General features: G+C 40.2%; 2 protein-coding genes across 2 annotated transcripts; one reads left to right on the forward strand and one right to left on the reverse strand.

Annotated features, from left to right (window-relative positions):
- Positions 1-2,490: 2,490 nt before the first annotated feature.
- LOC145487335 (uncharacterized) lies at positions 2,491-5,133 on the reverse strand. The gene is made up of 2 exons (XM_081466098.1): positions 2,756-5,133; positions 2,491-2,640 (listed from the first exon to the last, which is right to left on the reverse strand). The coding sequence occupies exon 1, from the start codon at positions 4,744-4,746 to the stop codon at positions 2,836-2,838; it is 1,911 nt and encodes a 636-aa protein (XP_081322224.1). The 5' UTR covers positions 4,747-5,133; the 3' UTR covers positions 2,491-2,640; positions 2,756-2,835.
- Positions 5,134-5,940: 807 nt separating this feature from the next.
- LOC145486874 (uncharacterized) lies at positions 5,941-10,126 on the forward strand. Its single transcript, XM_081465588.1, has 5 exons — positions 5,941-6,111; positions 7,082-7,165; positions 9,498-9,584; positions 9,749-9,836; positions 10,074-10,126. Exons 1-5 carry the CDS (start codon positions 5,941-5,943, stop codon positions 10,124-10,126), a joined length of 483 nt encoding a protein of 160 aa, XP_081321714.1.
- The last annotated feature ends 6,596 nt before the right edge of the window (positions 10,127-16,722 follow it).

Genomic DNA, 16,722 nt, shown 5'->3' on the forward strand with positions numbered 1-16,722 from the left:
GCATATTTTGTATAGAGCAATCTTAGGATAAGTAAAACAATTTATTCAATGTTTATCCGTTTATATATCTGACCATATTCGCAAAAACCATGCCCGCAGACAGCTCAAAGACAGACCCAGCGGCCAGAAGTGTTCTGACCACCCCCTAACTAGCAGATTGGCCCGTCACCCATCCACGTGGCATAGGCCTCCCCAGCAGGGCGCCATGTCAACGCAGAACCCACAGCAAAACAGTCAATATCAAGGTTATTTGGCACTGGAAACTCAAAGTCTAGCTAAGTGAACGTGTCAGTAAAAGACACCCTCCCTTCCAAAGCTGGCCGCCAGCAAACCACCAGCAGATAGACCAGTGCCTGGGCCATGACCCCAGCCCGACCCTGACGGAGCCTCTCCCTCCCCACCATCATAGGTTTAGAGCCACTGACTAGGCCTGGGTCCAGGAGAAAACCGAGCGGGCATGTTTTTGCGAAATCGCTCAGATATACATATATGATATATTTATATCTATGTATATGAAATCGCTCAAATATATCTGATAATATAATATAAACATATAGTCAGGGAGCATATGTAATCCCGTGGGATTTTTATGGTGAAAGCAAACCACCTACCCAGATGTTTTAAGGGGACCCTAAGGAACACAAAAAATGTTGTCGGCAATTTTGTAACCTGCACCGGCGGCTGCTATGGGGGGGTCTATTTTTAGACCCATATGGCTCAACATGGAATCGAGGCTCGAACATAAAATGGCGTGTAAATACAATTAACTACAATAAATTTCCACAAAATTACCAGGAATTTTTAATATAGTCTATCTAATACACATTCATAGACTTAAGTAGTAAATACTGATCACGTGATCAACACTGCACGAAAGCGAGGCTGGTCGTTTGTTGTCTTCAAATAAGCATTAAAAGCATATTTCTTTTTCTCGAGTTGTTGAGAAAAATGACTACAACAAGTGAACTACATGATATTTTTTGTTCACGTGAATTAAACTACATTTGAATAGGTTTTGTTCACGTAAGACGACATGAAAGTGAGGCTGAGCTCCTCGGCACTTGTTAGGCCTGTTCTAAGCGTCGAGCCAACGTCGTGCTGAACCAAATTCCTTTCCGAAAATTAGGGCTTTCGGTGCGAAGAAGAAATACAACTAGATGAAAACAGAACTAACCAAATTGGCGTTTAGAACCACTGCCGTGCTAGCGTCGCGCTATCATAAAACCAAATGGAATTAGGTTCGGCACGACGTTGGCTCGACGTTTAGACCAGGCCTTATATCAGCTATTCGATATGTTAGCGATAATTAAGGTTGCTCCGAGGGCGTAATGTTAACCATAGCAGGTTTACAGGTATATATAATTATTACTACCCAGAACCTAGTCTGGCTTTTGGCGATAATAACTGCTTTAAAAATAACACAACTGAGCCCATAATGCATTGCAGTCTACAGAACATAGATGTCAGGTAAGAATCATTCATCATCCTCGTCTTCCTTGTTGTCATCGTCCTGCTCATCCGATGTTTCATCATCACAGCTATCATTCTCAATCATATCGACATTGTCACACGCTTCCCCTGTCTCGTCATTGCTGCAGCTGCATAGATCTGTGCAAGTGAGACCCGCCCTTCGACAGCTGCACCTGTTGTTTCTGCATTTGTCCTTCCCACAGCCACACTTGACAAGATAAAGAACAGCATCGGGTGCCGGCTGCAGTTTCGTCGTCATCGGCATCCATTTGTCTGAAATATAAAAGAATAAGGCAATGCATTAAAGTCATCTCGATCTGCAGTGTCGAACTTGAGAGTCTATTACTATATCAACTGTTAATTTATAATAACCTTTGTCCTTTTTCCATCCATAGTTCTCTGGTGATGGAAGGTCTGGATTAGGGACTTTGTCATTGGCCCAGATCATGGCTTGGTAATGCGCTCGCTTAATGGCCTCTCGGAGAGCAGCTTGTGTTGGCGGTAGTCGTTCTGACTCGGCCTGTTTTCTTCGAAAGAGGAGCCACCTTAGATCTTTCAGGCTGGATATCTTAGTCTTGGGCAGGTAAAGTTGGCACACTAGCTTCTCTATTGCATAGAACATGCCCACTGTGGGAACGACGGTAGAGCCGAGATCTGCAAGTGCAGTGACACATTCTTCATCAGCTTCAAGAAACGCTTTCCAGCATTCCAGCTTTCCTTTAAATGCAAAGTTTCCAGTGACATCAGCTCCGCTCCAGGCATGAAAGCCAGGTAGTGCTGCCGTTCTAGCTGCTCCTAAAGCGCGGACAATTGGACAAAGCTGGATAGTTCGGTGGCGCTGTCCTCTTCCAGTGACGAATGAAGTGTCCGCACATAGCTCCGGGTAACGTCTAAGGGCCAGTACAAACACGTCAGTGTCCGGTGAAAGGATCTTGATACTCGTAGCTCCTGATGTGGTGGCATCTACTGCATGTAGCAGTATTTTGGTATCGCCTCCTCTTGGTCGCTAGCGAGGTACGCCATATCCTTGTGTGTTGCCCTACACTTACTGCTCCATGCAACCACCACGTGCAAACCATTCTGACGCCCCTTCTCTAGAGTCTTGCTGGCAAGATATTGCGTCAGTTCATCCTTGGTGCTGACATGTGCCAAAAGTCTCTTCCTCGGTACCTGCATAAGAAAGGGTGTACTAGTTTTAGTGTCTTTACCTCTATATCTGGCCCTATTCTTTAGTACATTATATATAGGATCATTGCTTTTGTATGAAAAACCGTTAATAGTATACCTTGGAAATCTGAGTGGTGTCAGTAATCTTGTAGCTGATAGGTTCCAAGCATCCCTGACGAAATTCGCGAGTTGCGGTCTTTAAAGACAATGGTACATCATACCTAAAAGCAGAATAACGTGCCCACTAATGTAAGTAATTATATCTAATATAAACACAAAGGTTACAAGGTAAATATCAGCGGGAGTGACAAACCTGTCGAAAATAAGACGAATTTCATCTGCCTCCTTGTACTTGTCGAAGATCGTCACAGTGAAATGATTGGCCAGATCCGAGCAGGTCTTGATCCAATCCGGTTTTTCCAGTGCTTGTACTTCGGCCATACCATCTACAATGGAAACCTTGATCTGCACATCTGCATTAGCGAACTGGTCAGTGGGTTCAGCCTGCGCAACTGATCTGTCACTTGGCAGCTTCTCTAGAATACTCATCAAGGCGCTCTTTGCGGAACAGTGCAGCATATTGCCATCGGCGGCAAACATTGATCGTGGAACTACCGAGAACTCGTACGCTCCCACTGCCTCTTTGATGTCTATCTCTGGACGGGACTTGCAGATTACCATCATCCGCGCGAAGAGACATCGATCTTCCTTTAGCTCGATGATCTTATCCTTTGTAGCCACCCTAACTGTTTTCCCAGTAGTCTTCCACGTTAGGAGCTTGCGCTTCTTCATCACGTCCCAGATGCTCTTCTCGGCTGTCTGTATCCGTTCCTTAACGAATGTTCCGAACAGCTTGTTACCAATGACGCTTTGATCGCAGAGACCTTTCTTCACTTTCTCGGGCATGCGCACTTTCGTCACTAGGTTGAACAGATCAGGGCCTTCTACTGTGAAGGGGTTGGTGAACCGTTGAATACTAGTGGTCAGCTGCTGGACGTTCCTTTCTTCACGTAACCTGACAGCAGTGGTGAGGTTGTGATGGCTAGTCTGTGTCTTAGAAGAAGTACCTGCCATCAGCTTGGCTTGTTCTGCCAGTCTTGCTAACTCAGGTGCAATCAAAAAATACTTTGTGCGTGCAGTAGGGTTCAGCGTGATGCCAATCAATCCACCTGAGACTTTCATTGATCTGTTGACGTGTTCAAGCGCGTTGTCAGCGCCAACGGCACAGAATGCTACGTTCGCGTTCTTGTTCACCACCCAGTTGCCATTCTGGAACTCATGGTAGATTTCAGGATCGGTCTCCTTTATTATCTCCATCTCTGCCAAGTAAACAGGAATCATATGAGCGTAGTTTAACATGTCATGCGCAAAGAAGTACTTCACAAACAACTTTAGGGCTTGTAGATGAAGATCCCAGTCTCCAGTCCGCACGGCTCTGATGAACGTCATCATCTCCAAAACCATTGCCATGTACCCTCGGGTGAACTTGAACAGTGGACTATCCTCATGGTCTGCATCAAACTGCCCCATCTTTGCAGCAAGCTCTGTTGAATTGATGGTCTGTGCCAGTTCTTCGTGCTTTGCTGTAATATCTTGGTTTTCGCCTTTTTTACACGCATCGCTTAACTGGTTAGCCGACTTCTCCACAATCGTGCGTACAGCTGGGTGTCTCACGAAGAAGGCTTCCTGGTAGAGGCTGAATAGAGCTTGTAATGTAACCATGTGCGCTGCCTCTCCTCTCTTTACGTGGTTCCCACCGAGAATCTGCTTCACAGTGGAAGGCCCATAGAGATCCGACTCTACCCAGCACATGTCCAGCCCGCTGTTCTCGATGAATGCACCGATTGTGCGAAGTTGGGCCATCACGATGTGTAGCTCACCAGGACGAAGTATTATATGCCCAAGATCTTGACGGGTCATCTGTAACTTCTTTGCCGGTTGATACAGTCCCATATCAAGTGATATCACAGTCCTCCTGTTCTGCCCTACAACCGCCGTGTTAATATTCTGTGCTTGCATCAGAATGGTAAGCAGAGTCTGCCACTCGTGTGCTGGTGCAGCGATCAGGGGAGGGGTGCCAACTCGTGTCAACGGCATGGAACTACTCATAGTGGAGTTATAGCCAGACCATACTGGGATGTTGGTACTAGGGGGCTGATTGTCTTCTTCTTTATAACATGATCTATGCCATGATGCCCGCCCATCCTCGAGCTCTTGGACAGAAGCAAACCTCAACTTACTCCACGCTTCTGTGTACTCAAGATTACCGTACTTACTCCATTCCTCGATCGATACCAGAACTTTTTCGTGAGCTTCGGGCTTTTCAACTAGATTTTCGTTTTTTTTTTCTTTGACAAATTATACATAAGTGTAAATCCAACCCTTTGGCCTCAGTTTCGTTTGTTTTTGAACCAGAATCCGTTTCCATATCTTATTAAACACCAAAAAACATGCCGCTCTAGATGGACTGTAAATCCAACATGGCGGACCTCTAAAATGATGAAAATGACCACTGACCAAAATCATTGTTTTTTCCTGATTTCAGTGAGCTATTGATTTGAATACAATCCCTTTAATAAATTTAACTCTCTGATGAATTTTCAGTAGCAAAATATATACCTTCATGCCTTTGATGCTTATTTGAAAACAACAAACGACCAGCCTCGCTTTCGTGCAGTGTTGATCATGTGATCAGTATTTACTACTTAAGTCTATGGATATGTATTAGATAAACTAAATTAAATATTTCTGGTAATTTTGTGGAAATTTATTGTAGTTAATTGTATTTCCACGCCATTTTATGTTCGAGCCTCAATTCCATGTTGAGCCATATAGGTCTAAAAATAGACCCCCCCATAGCAGCCGCCGGTGCAGGTTGCAAAATTGCCGACAACATTTTTTGTGTTCCTCAGGTTTCCCTTAACACATTTAGGTAGGTGGTTTGCTTTCACCATAAAAATCCCACGGAAATTTATTTTAAGACATATGCTCCCTGACTAATAGATATATGTGGCAAGAACACGTTCGTAGCACTTTATGAGGTTTTTATACAATAGCTGATAAATTGCCTGTACTCACTACAATTTTAAAAAATCGCTATGAACAAATTATAGATCAAAGAAACAAGACCTACCTGAAATAAAAATACGAAATCACTACGTGACTAGTTCGTGGGAAAAAAGCTTAATTTAATTAGTAGTTACCTGAGTAAACAAACCCTGGCCTTTCCACAATATTCGGCTTCTTTTGTTTGCTTAGTTTCGGGGTATTCGTATGTTTCTTAGTTTAGTTTTGTAACAAAAAATGGAGGGTTGTTCTTTTAAAGCTATTGTTGGTGGAGTTTGTGGTTATAACCCTAAAGACCGAAAGCGTAATTCTGAAATTGTTCCGTTACTTTCGTGCAAGAAGAATATCGACAGTCATAAGTCTACTTATAAATTTACCGGACCTGGGGCCTGTTTCTCGAAAGACCCGGTAAATACCGGGTCCGTTAACTTACCGGGCCGGTTTACGGGAAACTTTACCGGGCCCGAAATAGCGTTTCTCCAAGTACCCGTAAATTTTCCCGGTACTTACGGGCCCGATAAAATAGCGGGTTGTTACCAATCTCTAGCGCGCGCTTCACGCTCGTCCGCGAGAGAAGGAGAAAGACTTGGGACTATAACGTATTCGACACATTCGATTGTTGTCGTTGTGACTGTGATGGTTCTTGAAGAACACTGCGAAGTTTAACTTCGAAGTTATTGTTGTGTCAAAGGACAGCAACTGAGAGAGATCGTCATTTTGCATGGTCATATTATTTGAAAGTGATGATCAATTGCCTTTTGTAGCTCGATTCGAAGATTTCGATCGACAATCTTGCTCTGTTCTAGGAGTGTTGTCATTTTCCGTGATTCATTGTCATACTACCCGATTGAAGATGACATGTTTACATTATTTTAGAACGCGATAGTGTGAAAGGTAGGTGTATTGAAATTTCAGGTAAGTTCTATGTGATGCATTTAAAATATTTCAATTGCTTTTCTTTACGTATTGTGGAGTTCTTTGCGGCCATGTTGGTAAGCTTCGTTCAGTTTGCGCGGGAAAAAAATTTATTACCGTGTAGTGCACGTCTGCCAGTCAAGTGGGCTGTTGTTTTGCAACAAACGTTTTTGTGGCCTTTAAAGGTATGTTTACTTTCCTTTTAATTATTATTACGTGTCCCTAATCCATGCTTGTTATTATTTATTGTTTAAATCAATTCTTTTCTTTTCTTTTCTTGGTTGAAACATATCTCGAAGCGCTTCTCGGTTTTTCAAAAAAAAAAAAAAAAAAGAAAGAAAGAAAGCACGCATAACGCAAAACGATAAAAAAAGAAAAAAATTCTAAATATGTGACTGAACTTTAAAATCACACAGTTACGTTAGTGATAATTTATTGTTATCTAAATTTTGTAAATATATAGAGGTCTTCGGAGAAAAAATGCCGAAGCTCCAGATTCACTCCAGCCATGAGCAAGGCACTTGTTCAGGCCTACCGAAAACATCAAGTAAGCTAAGTTCCGTTATAGAATCATCTTGACATTAAGTATATTAAGTAGTTATGATGTGAAAATAACCTTTGATGAAATTCATGTTGCAGCACCTAGTAAATCAAATGATTAAAACAACTTTAAAAGTGGGCAACAGTTAAACTATGCTGTATATATATAAGCTTACATAGTGAATGTATTAAAAAGTCCTTAGATATGTGTTTTATTTTCTCCTAGTTTATCCTTCAGGTTAAATTCTCAGAGGTAGTGTCATTGGAAAAGAAAAAAGAGGCTTGGGGCTACGTTGCTGATGCCTTAAATGCAGTGAACAGTGGGGAGAAAAAAAATGTTGAACAGGTAGAAAATAGCAGACGCATCATCAAGATTGTGTAACTCAAAATTGTTTTGTTATCAGTGAAGAAAGGTTTCTGTTTGTAAAAGTGAGTCACTTAATTTCTTTTTTTCCATCAAATTGTTTCTTCAAACTTTCAAATATTGTCAGATAAAAAGGAGATGGGAAGACACGGCAGGGAATGTGAAGAAGAAGGAGAGGGAGGCCAGAAATAAAGAACTGAAAAGGTTAATGGTGACGGGAAATGGACATTTAGAAGATGAGGTAGGCTAGCTTTTAAATGTGTGCTACACTTTGATCATCTCCCATATCACAGAGTTATTTAATCATGAATGAAATTGCTTGTTCAAGGATGATGAAAATGCAGCCAGACTCTCTCAGCCCTGCACAGAGAGTCTCACTCTTTCTGAGAAGGAAATTGCACGAATTTTAGAGCCACAGACTTTCACTGGGATTCCTGGTGGACATGATTCCATGGAGACATTTGGTGAGAATTATTTTTGTGTCTTAATCTACTCCAACAAGGTTAGCCTGTTTGAATATTATTATTATTATTGTTATTATTGTTATCATTATATTTGCATCTTAATCTACACCAACAAAATTTGTGGTTACACTAAGGAAATATCCATATTTGTTGTGAAAGGTCATTAGAAATCCCAAGAGCATGAACATTATGAAGTGTTATTGACATAATACTTCTGTAAAGCTACATTGAAATTTATCAAATGAATGGGAGTAAGGTGGGGTACAATATTAATATGGGGGTAAAGGTAGAGAAGTATGGATATTTTCCCCAACAGCCAGTTGCAGTATAACCCTTTGGAAAACCATTTGCCGCCCTTGTTGTTCACTTCGTTAGCTTTTATTTTTCATAAATTAAGGGCAGTCAAGCAAAGGAAACATTTCTGAAGAAAATGTGGAAGTTGACTTAGAGGAATAATAATTTTTGTTATTTTCGAAGTAGGGTGTCATACAATGTACACAACTGCAATATTATCATTTGAAAGATGTTTGTCTTGTTTACATGGCATTTACATTTGTACCATACTTCAAATTTTTTTTTTTATTGAACAATGATTGAAAACAAAGTTAGTACATTCTCACCCTACTTATCATGTTGATGTAGATGTTCACTTGGTTTAAAATTTTTCAAACAAGAAGAATTTTCCCATGCCTTGTACTCATAATATGAAAAAATTAAACTTGTTTAAAAATATTTACCTCAAGAATAAGGAGAAAGAATTCTTCAGTTGTATCAAGTACCCACAAGAAATCCAGTAAAGAGTCCATTCTTGTGAGTCAAGGCTAAGATTTGTGTACTTGAACATTAGTTGTTAGCTCTATTTTAGGTACGTTTACTTGACTGCTACATTCCCACTACATTGGGTGCAATAACACTTTTGCTAGTTTTTGTCCATGTGTTTCGGTTCCTGGAAAAAGAATTGACTCATTTACTGCCTTGGGTTTGACCAGTCTGTAGAGGGAAAACTTTTCTTTATACAGGCCAACCCCAAGAATGTAAATAACAGATTTATAAATTTGTTGATTGTGATTATATTCCAGTAATATTATTATGATTCAGTTAATATTTTATTATAACTGAATACAGGAAGTCAGTCTGGCAGCTGAAACCAGCCGCACTGCTTCAGTTTTTACCAAGGTAATGTGTATATATTTGTTAAAAGTGAATAACGCTTGCCATCCAAATAACTCATTCGAAAATACCATGCAAATTTTTGGTGCCAACATGAAAATAATTCCAAAAGCAGCCATGCATGGTATGAGGAAGGGGGAAGGGACATGGAAGGTAGATGCTAATGTGAAAGTAATGACAGTGGGAGTATACGAATAATTATTATTACAGTATGACTGTTCTACCAGGATCAAGCAACAGTATTGGATGACAGTTGTCCCTTGTGATGATGAACACTGAGGACATGCAGTGTCTATGACAACAATAGCTACTAACAGGGCTAATATGATTCCACCTTGTAGGATTCTAAAAGTGGTGAGCAGGCAAATTACCAACTTGGGCAAAGGAAAAGACCTCCTCCAAAATCACTTGCCCAGGCACAGCTGGAAGTAAGATACTTCAATGCAATGCAATTATCAAATCTCAGGTCCAGTCATGTTTAATAATTATTTAATAATTAGTTCTCAATGTTATATACACTGCAGCTAAATGTTGATTTCGATTTTTCCAGAATTAAGTCCATATTAATTCACTGAATTATTTTTTCCTTTAGTACTTTGAAACTGTAACTGCACATTATAAATTGAAGATGAAGAAGGTTTCATTAAAGATCGACCTCCTGAAAGAACAGAAGAGAGAAGGTATGACTATCCTCTGAACTAAAATGTAAATTTCATTACAACACTGATCTCTGAGGCAGACATTTAAAGACCGATATTATTCTAGCTCTAAACATTTATTAAACCTCTATGTCTACATTAGAAGTCTGAGATTAAAAAAATGCAAATACTGACACTATTAATTCACTTAAAACACTGTAATGAAACTGTTTTGTTTTACTGACACCTTATACTTATCTTTTACCATTGTTTTTCCAGTAAAAACTCCATTTGCTGACAGTGGGGAAGATGAAAGTGGAAAGATACTTTGATATTTTTGACAATAAATCAACATACCTCATTGCCTTATTGTATTTTATGTCTTCTTTTTGATGTCTCAGGCCATTTTGAAGCTGTTTTGGTGAGTTATGGGTTTTCAAGTTTACATTCATAACTCACCAAAATGGCTTGAAAACAGCTCGAAACACAAAAAGAGAACATACAATACAACAAGGCAATGAGTTACTTTACTTTATTGTCAAAATATCAAGGTATCTACCTATAACTTCGATTCCATTTTTCCCATACTTACCTTTATAATTATATTCGAACAATGCCACCATATGCTGCACGGCGAGAGTCATGTTTCGCATATTCAGAAAACAGTTGGTATGTAATATTGTACGTACGCTTGTTGCATTTCATTCAACATTTTGCTTAAAGAAAGACCAAAAAGAAAACAAGTAAAAGCAAAAACAAGAAAATAAAACTTATGTTATTGTGAGCTTAGGATGCTTGTGGATGCAAAAAGTAATTTGGATGTTCTTTAAATGGGTGATATAGCCAGTTAATTGAATACATTATTTATGAGGCGATCTCTCGCCAATACCCCAGCATTACTTTGAAGGTGACCTGGCACCTCAGTCACCAAGTCTGGTTCATGAGGTGGTGGTTCCTCATAACCGGGGAGTGGTGTGTTGTCGAAAATACACATGTTGTGAAGCACAGCAGTTGCAGTAATGATAGTGCAGCAACGACTTGGTTCGAACTGTAGTGCCCCACCAGAAACATCGAGGCAACGAAACCTAGCCTTCCATAGGCCAAAGGCCCTCTCAATGGTGTTTCGTGTTTTAGTGTGAGCCTTCTGATACCTCCTTTGGGGCTGAGTTGACACACTATCAGGCCTGAAGGGGGTCACTAAATATGGCTGGATGCCATATCCACGATCCCCCAGCAGCCAACCATTTCTTCCACCACCACCTTCCAGGTGTGCATGCAGCATGCTGGTATTAAAAATGGCTGAGTCATGGACACTGCCATGCCATCTGCACACAAAGTTTGTGAACAAAAGTTGTGCATTGCACACTGCCATGGTGTTTATGGCATGAAAGCCTTTATGGCACACATACAAATGTTCCTGATCATGTGGTGCCCTGACAGGGATCAATGAGCCATCCACAGTACCAATCACCCGAGGCATCCCTGCTATTTTGTAAAAGTAAGCCATTGTTGCCTGTAGGAAAAGGACAAAATATTCAATTCCAAAAATTTCAAGCAACATACTTTCATCTAATTCCTTTAGACTTCAAGGATTAAACGTCTCCCATTCCCTATGCTATCACAAAGAAATCTGCCATTGAAATTCCAGAAAGTAACCCTTGTTGTAACTGTTTTTGTTTCTAGATTCACCCATTGAATTCCTAAACCAAATTAACAAAATGGTAAACGCCACAGCTTACATTATTGAGTTATGGATGCATGCAGGAGGTTGCTAAGCCCCAAAGAAGCGTAAGAGTCGCACGAGGCAATAGCAAAGTGCGACTCTAGCTTCTTGAGTGCTTTACAAACCTTCCAAGTGCATCTGCTTTGCTTTAGTTATAAAAAATTTATGATTTGGAAAATCACATTTGCACAGAAATTTATGCCGAAATTTTGCAAACCTTTCCATACTTTGACTATTTCGCAATTTTTAGTTTATCTTCACCTGGTACTTACATTCAAATCAGTATTTCTTGTTGGAAACACTATCCAGTCCTCTGACATTCTCTCAAGGCACTGGGTGACAGCAAGCAAAGATTTGCTGGCACTTGCCTTTGATACACCCATAGTATCAGCTATAACTTTGAGAAAACTCCCCGAAGCGTAATAGCGGAGTGCTTTGAGAACCTGAAATGCTTTGTAAATAAATGTCATCAAAACAAAAATCTTGCGATGGGCATCAAACAGGATCTACATCTTCATTCAAAATGTTCAGAGAGTAATCAAACACGATCTGCGGACCGCCGAGGAAACAGTGTGAACTTGAGAACTTGAAATTTAGCTACAAACACTTATTTCAGCAGTTTGCACTGATACAAATTTTGCTTAAGTAAGTGTACAGAATAATTGGAATAAGGAAGGATCTTCATAATTTTTTTTGGCGTGATTCAATCGTTTTCTCCGGCAAACATCAAGCGTAATTTTCACTGATCCCAAATCGACTGTTCTGGCATAAAGCAAACTAAGATCAGTAGAAATGCGACTGAAACAATTGTGTGACTGGGGAGAATAATTTTAACGTTCTTTACTCTGGTTTATCTATCGTGAGTATAGTACGCTTCTTCGTGTTTCATCTAGCTAGAAATGCTATAACATAACATTTGTCAGCATTTGTGCACCGCGCATAATGGAGTCTTCGCGGTCGCTCCATTATGTTTACTTTTATCTGTAGAATGTCTGTTTTTTAATTTCCTCCTCCGAAAAAAGTCAAAAAAAAAAAAAAAATCTGCAATTAAAACACAGGAAACAGGTTTGGCTTGCAGTAAGATTAGGTTTGCGTGACAGGAACCCATTTTGATGTTCATACAGAGAAGCCCTTTTGAAGTCATAACACGCGGCGAGTGAACGGCGTTTACATGACAAAGTGTTTATCTCTTCATTAACTTTTTTCCCGCTGTTTGTTGGTTTTGGAAAACAATAAAATAGAACTTCGCAGTTACGTTGCGCTTCCATGCAAACGCCTTTAAACTGTAAATTATATTTACCTGGGTTTCCGGAGCCAGCGGGCGACTCCTCGCCGTGTTTCTCTCCAATTCCTCCTTTAGCTCTTCGACGAGCCACTCTATTCTTGCTCGTGAGAGCCAAAATCGTTCTATGACTTCGCAGTCAGTCATATCGGCTAGAAAGGGGCGGCTCTGATAAGACCGTGGTCTTCGCACTAAACAAAGAAGTCCGCCCTGGCCGCCATTTTGTTTGGTTTTGCAACATTTTTGACTCCCCGGTAACTTCACGGGAGGTCACGACTTCCCGTAAATTACCGGGCAAGTTACTGGGAAAATTAACGGGATCGAAAATAACGGGAGCTTCGAGAAACACCCGAAAAGTTTACGGGTACTTAACGGGTGACTTACCAGGCCCGATAATTTACCGGGTCTTTCGAGAAACAGGCCCCTGAAGATGAAGTGGAGCTGATTTTATGCCGAGCAGCGAAATTCAGCAAAAGCGAAAGTTTGTGCACCATGACGCACGGCGGAAAAACCGCTGCTCATGCGCAGTAGATTTCGGTTCGTCTTCCCGCCTTTCCATTTTCAAAATGGCGGACGACGAATCAAAAACGAACACGTCATTGTCATGGCTTTTGGCAACATCTTGCTCGCTCAAGGCAGTTACAAAGAGCTCGGCTACTTTGGACAATGATCCGTGCTAATGTGTTGACTGTGATCGAGAGGATCGAAACGGTGTTGTCAGTTTTCTCAGGCGATAAAGACAGCTCTTCCGAAAGGAAACTTTCAGCTTTTCCAAATTCACCCGAGGTACCGTTTTTCCTTTTCTTAAGGTCGTATCAAGTTCTTTAAGGTTTTGAACCGCAATTTCTTGTAGCTTGTTCAATTTTACGGAACATATAAAATATGACTTTTCTTTCGTGCTAATAAAAATTCTTAAATGCTATTTGTTCATGAACTTTTGTATCGTTGCCTGAAGAAAGAAAAGTGGAGCACGAATTCGTAAGTAATACCCACTAATGACTAATTTTGTTGTGTTTTTCACTTGTGTGCTATTCATTCGTGCTTTGTTTTGCCGCGTCAGTGGATGCCATGTACTGCCATGAGCTGAAAACTTGTAGTAAGCTTATAGAGGTTTAGTATGGCATTGTAGAAAGTTATATTGTATATGTAACACAGCTTGAAGGATAAAATGAATTGCTCTTTGTTTATGTTAGCCTGTGTTTGATATTATGGCTTATGCTACTTCGCACTTACTACGATTCTTGTTCCTTGGCTACGCAGCTTTCCCCGCAGCTGCGGGCTTCGTTATTGCAAACATTTCTCCATTGTGTTAACGAAAAAAGCAATCCGCCAAAAGGAGTTCTTGTTCCACTTTATACTGGGGGAACATTCGTTTATGTGAAGGCTTGTAGTTACATCGAAATTCAGTCAGTGTAAAACGCAGACTGTGCGCTGGAGACTGCAGAGTGAGGGGGAAATACATACTGCAGACATTATTATAACTGAATCGTGTTTTATCGAGAGCTAACCGTAAACAGGTTAACTGGAGAAAATGATCAGGCTAACCCTGGGGCGGATACAGAGCAGGGGTTTCGAGATACGAACTGCCAAAAGGCGGTCCCCTGTAGGGGGACCAGTGGCTTTCATGCTGGAAATTTTTGAAATTGTGGTCCTTGACTTGGAAATAGGATTTCTGTTATTCTGAGGCCAAGTTAGCATGTTATGTTTTATTTCTTTTTTTTTTTTTTAATCTAGGGGGTTCGACCGAACCAGCCAAAGCCCCCTGGATCCTTCCCAGCTAACCCGAGTGATATTCAGTCTAACCCTAGGACTATTTAGGCTAAACTCTCACTTCTTTTAGCTTCAATAAGGTTGGTCTGTTTACTGTTAACAGACAGTAACACTTAAAAAGTCTACAGTCTGCATGTTAACACCTAGCCTGCAGTCCAAAGTCTGCGTCTTACACTGACCACATTGGAAAGCATGCCTTTTTGCAAAAAGCACCATTGTGAGGAAACACATGAAAACTGCACCATCCCTCCTCCCCCAGTAGTAAGTTTAAGTCTTGTTCCAAGCAAATACCATATGACATCTCTCCTAGATACTTTTAGGGAGAAGGTTCAGTAGCCTACACTGCAACAAAATTCTACTGTTTCATATAATAATTATTATTGTGTTCCAGATAAATTCCATACCCTTGCCGACCCTGCCACCAAATTTTGTTTACTCTCTCGCCCAACTTCCAACCATCTTAAGGGATCACCACCTTATTGTGGAGGGATGGTTTTTGTATCTAAGACCCTGTGAGCTATGTCAGCTGGAGTCCTGTACTTCTGGTAGGTTGAAGGATAGGGACCAGACAAATTGTGATCACCTGGCTTTCTAGGTTGGGTGTTGGGCTGAGGGCTGATAACCCACTACTGTAGAAAATAAGACTATAGCAGATACAGAAGATATTCAAATCTCTATCAACATCAGTGAAGCAACAAGGGCTCTTATCATAACACATGCATTTGGAGCAAACCCCTTCCTCTGAACACCCCACTGAAAATGCCAGTTCACCTTCATACTTTCCTTTTCAAAATGTTAAGTTTCGAATTCTCCCCCCCCCCCCCCTTCTCAACTCCTCAGAATTTCCATTGACCTCCCTTGAGGTGGATATGGTTGTCTTCTGGCACCGCAATTCACTTTTTGGTAAATTAATCAGATCAGGCAAATGATGTCTCAGCAAAATGTTTATCTGATTAAAATGCAACTTAGAGATTCGCAATTCCAAAATAACCACATGTAAAAAGTACTGTTAAGTTAACCTCTCCCATTCCCAAACAAAGAGACCAAACAAGCGTGACTAGAATTGTTTCATTAAAAACACCGCCCAAATATAGAAAACTAAACTGAAATAAAAATAAAATCCAACACAAACACACAAGCACAAGGAATGAGCATCATTAAAAAACTGGATCATTGGATAATTCAATTTGAGAGTTTTCATTGTTTTAGCCATCAGGGTTTATGAGTCATTATACCATGCTCTACAAATATGGAGAGCGTATGCATCATTTTTTGAGCATTTTTATCGTTATTTAAGTCTAGTTTTCTATATTTTGGGGGCCTTTTTAATAAAACAATTATTCCACTCGTGCTGGTTGGGTATGAGAAGATTAAAGCCAACTCAGTGCTATGCGCCTTGTTGGCTTTCTATTATCTCATATCCAACACGCTCTCGTGGAATAATTGATGATTATTCACTCCCTAACGAGTGAATGATGCGTGATCCAAACAATAACAAAATGGCCGGCGAAAACTTATGTTCCGCCAGTGTTTCTGAAACGGAAATCCTGAGAATACAAGTAGATACTGTACCACAAAATACAAAAAAGTCTTCAAAGTTTTGAATTTTGAATTTTCATTTCAAGTGAAAATGAAAACTTTGATTGAACAATGAAATTGTTTTGCAAACAGACTTTTCATTTAGATTGCTGATTTGAACAGTGTTAAAAGACCATTTTGCTAGATTGTGATCAACAAGGATTTTATCGCAGGTTAACTAGACTTGCCATATTAGAAGATTCTGTGAAGAATTGTGCACGTCTTCATACCGCTTGCATGTTTTCCATGCACGAATTGAGAGGTCAATTAAATTATCTTTTAATGGTTTCCTTTTCATCTGTTGTTGAGATCACTTTGTACATATACTGAAAACTTGTCAATCTCAGTGAATAACAGCCACTATTCACCTCGATTGCAAAGAATAATAATGTTAAATATCGCATAAACTTCCACACCAAAATATTATGATCTACAAATTTTTAAGAAGTCAAATCCCAACCAAGTTGTTTACCAAACTATAATTTTTCTGTCTTCAAACATTTTTCTTTATTAATTACTGGGGAATCTTGAAATACTTGTTCCATGCATTTGGTTCCTTAATTATCCCTTTTATT

The sequence above is a fragment of the Orbicella franksi genome, chromosome 5, assembly GCF_964199315.1.
Source record: "Orbicella franksi chromosome 5, jaOrbFran1.1, whole genome shotgun sequence".
NCBI classification, from domain to species: Eukaryota; Metazoa; Cnidaria; class Anthozoa; order Scleractinia; family Merulinidae; genus Orbicella; species Orbicella franksi.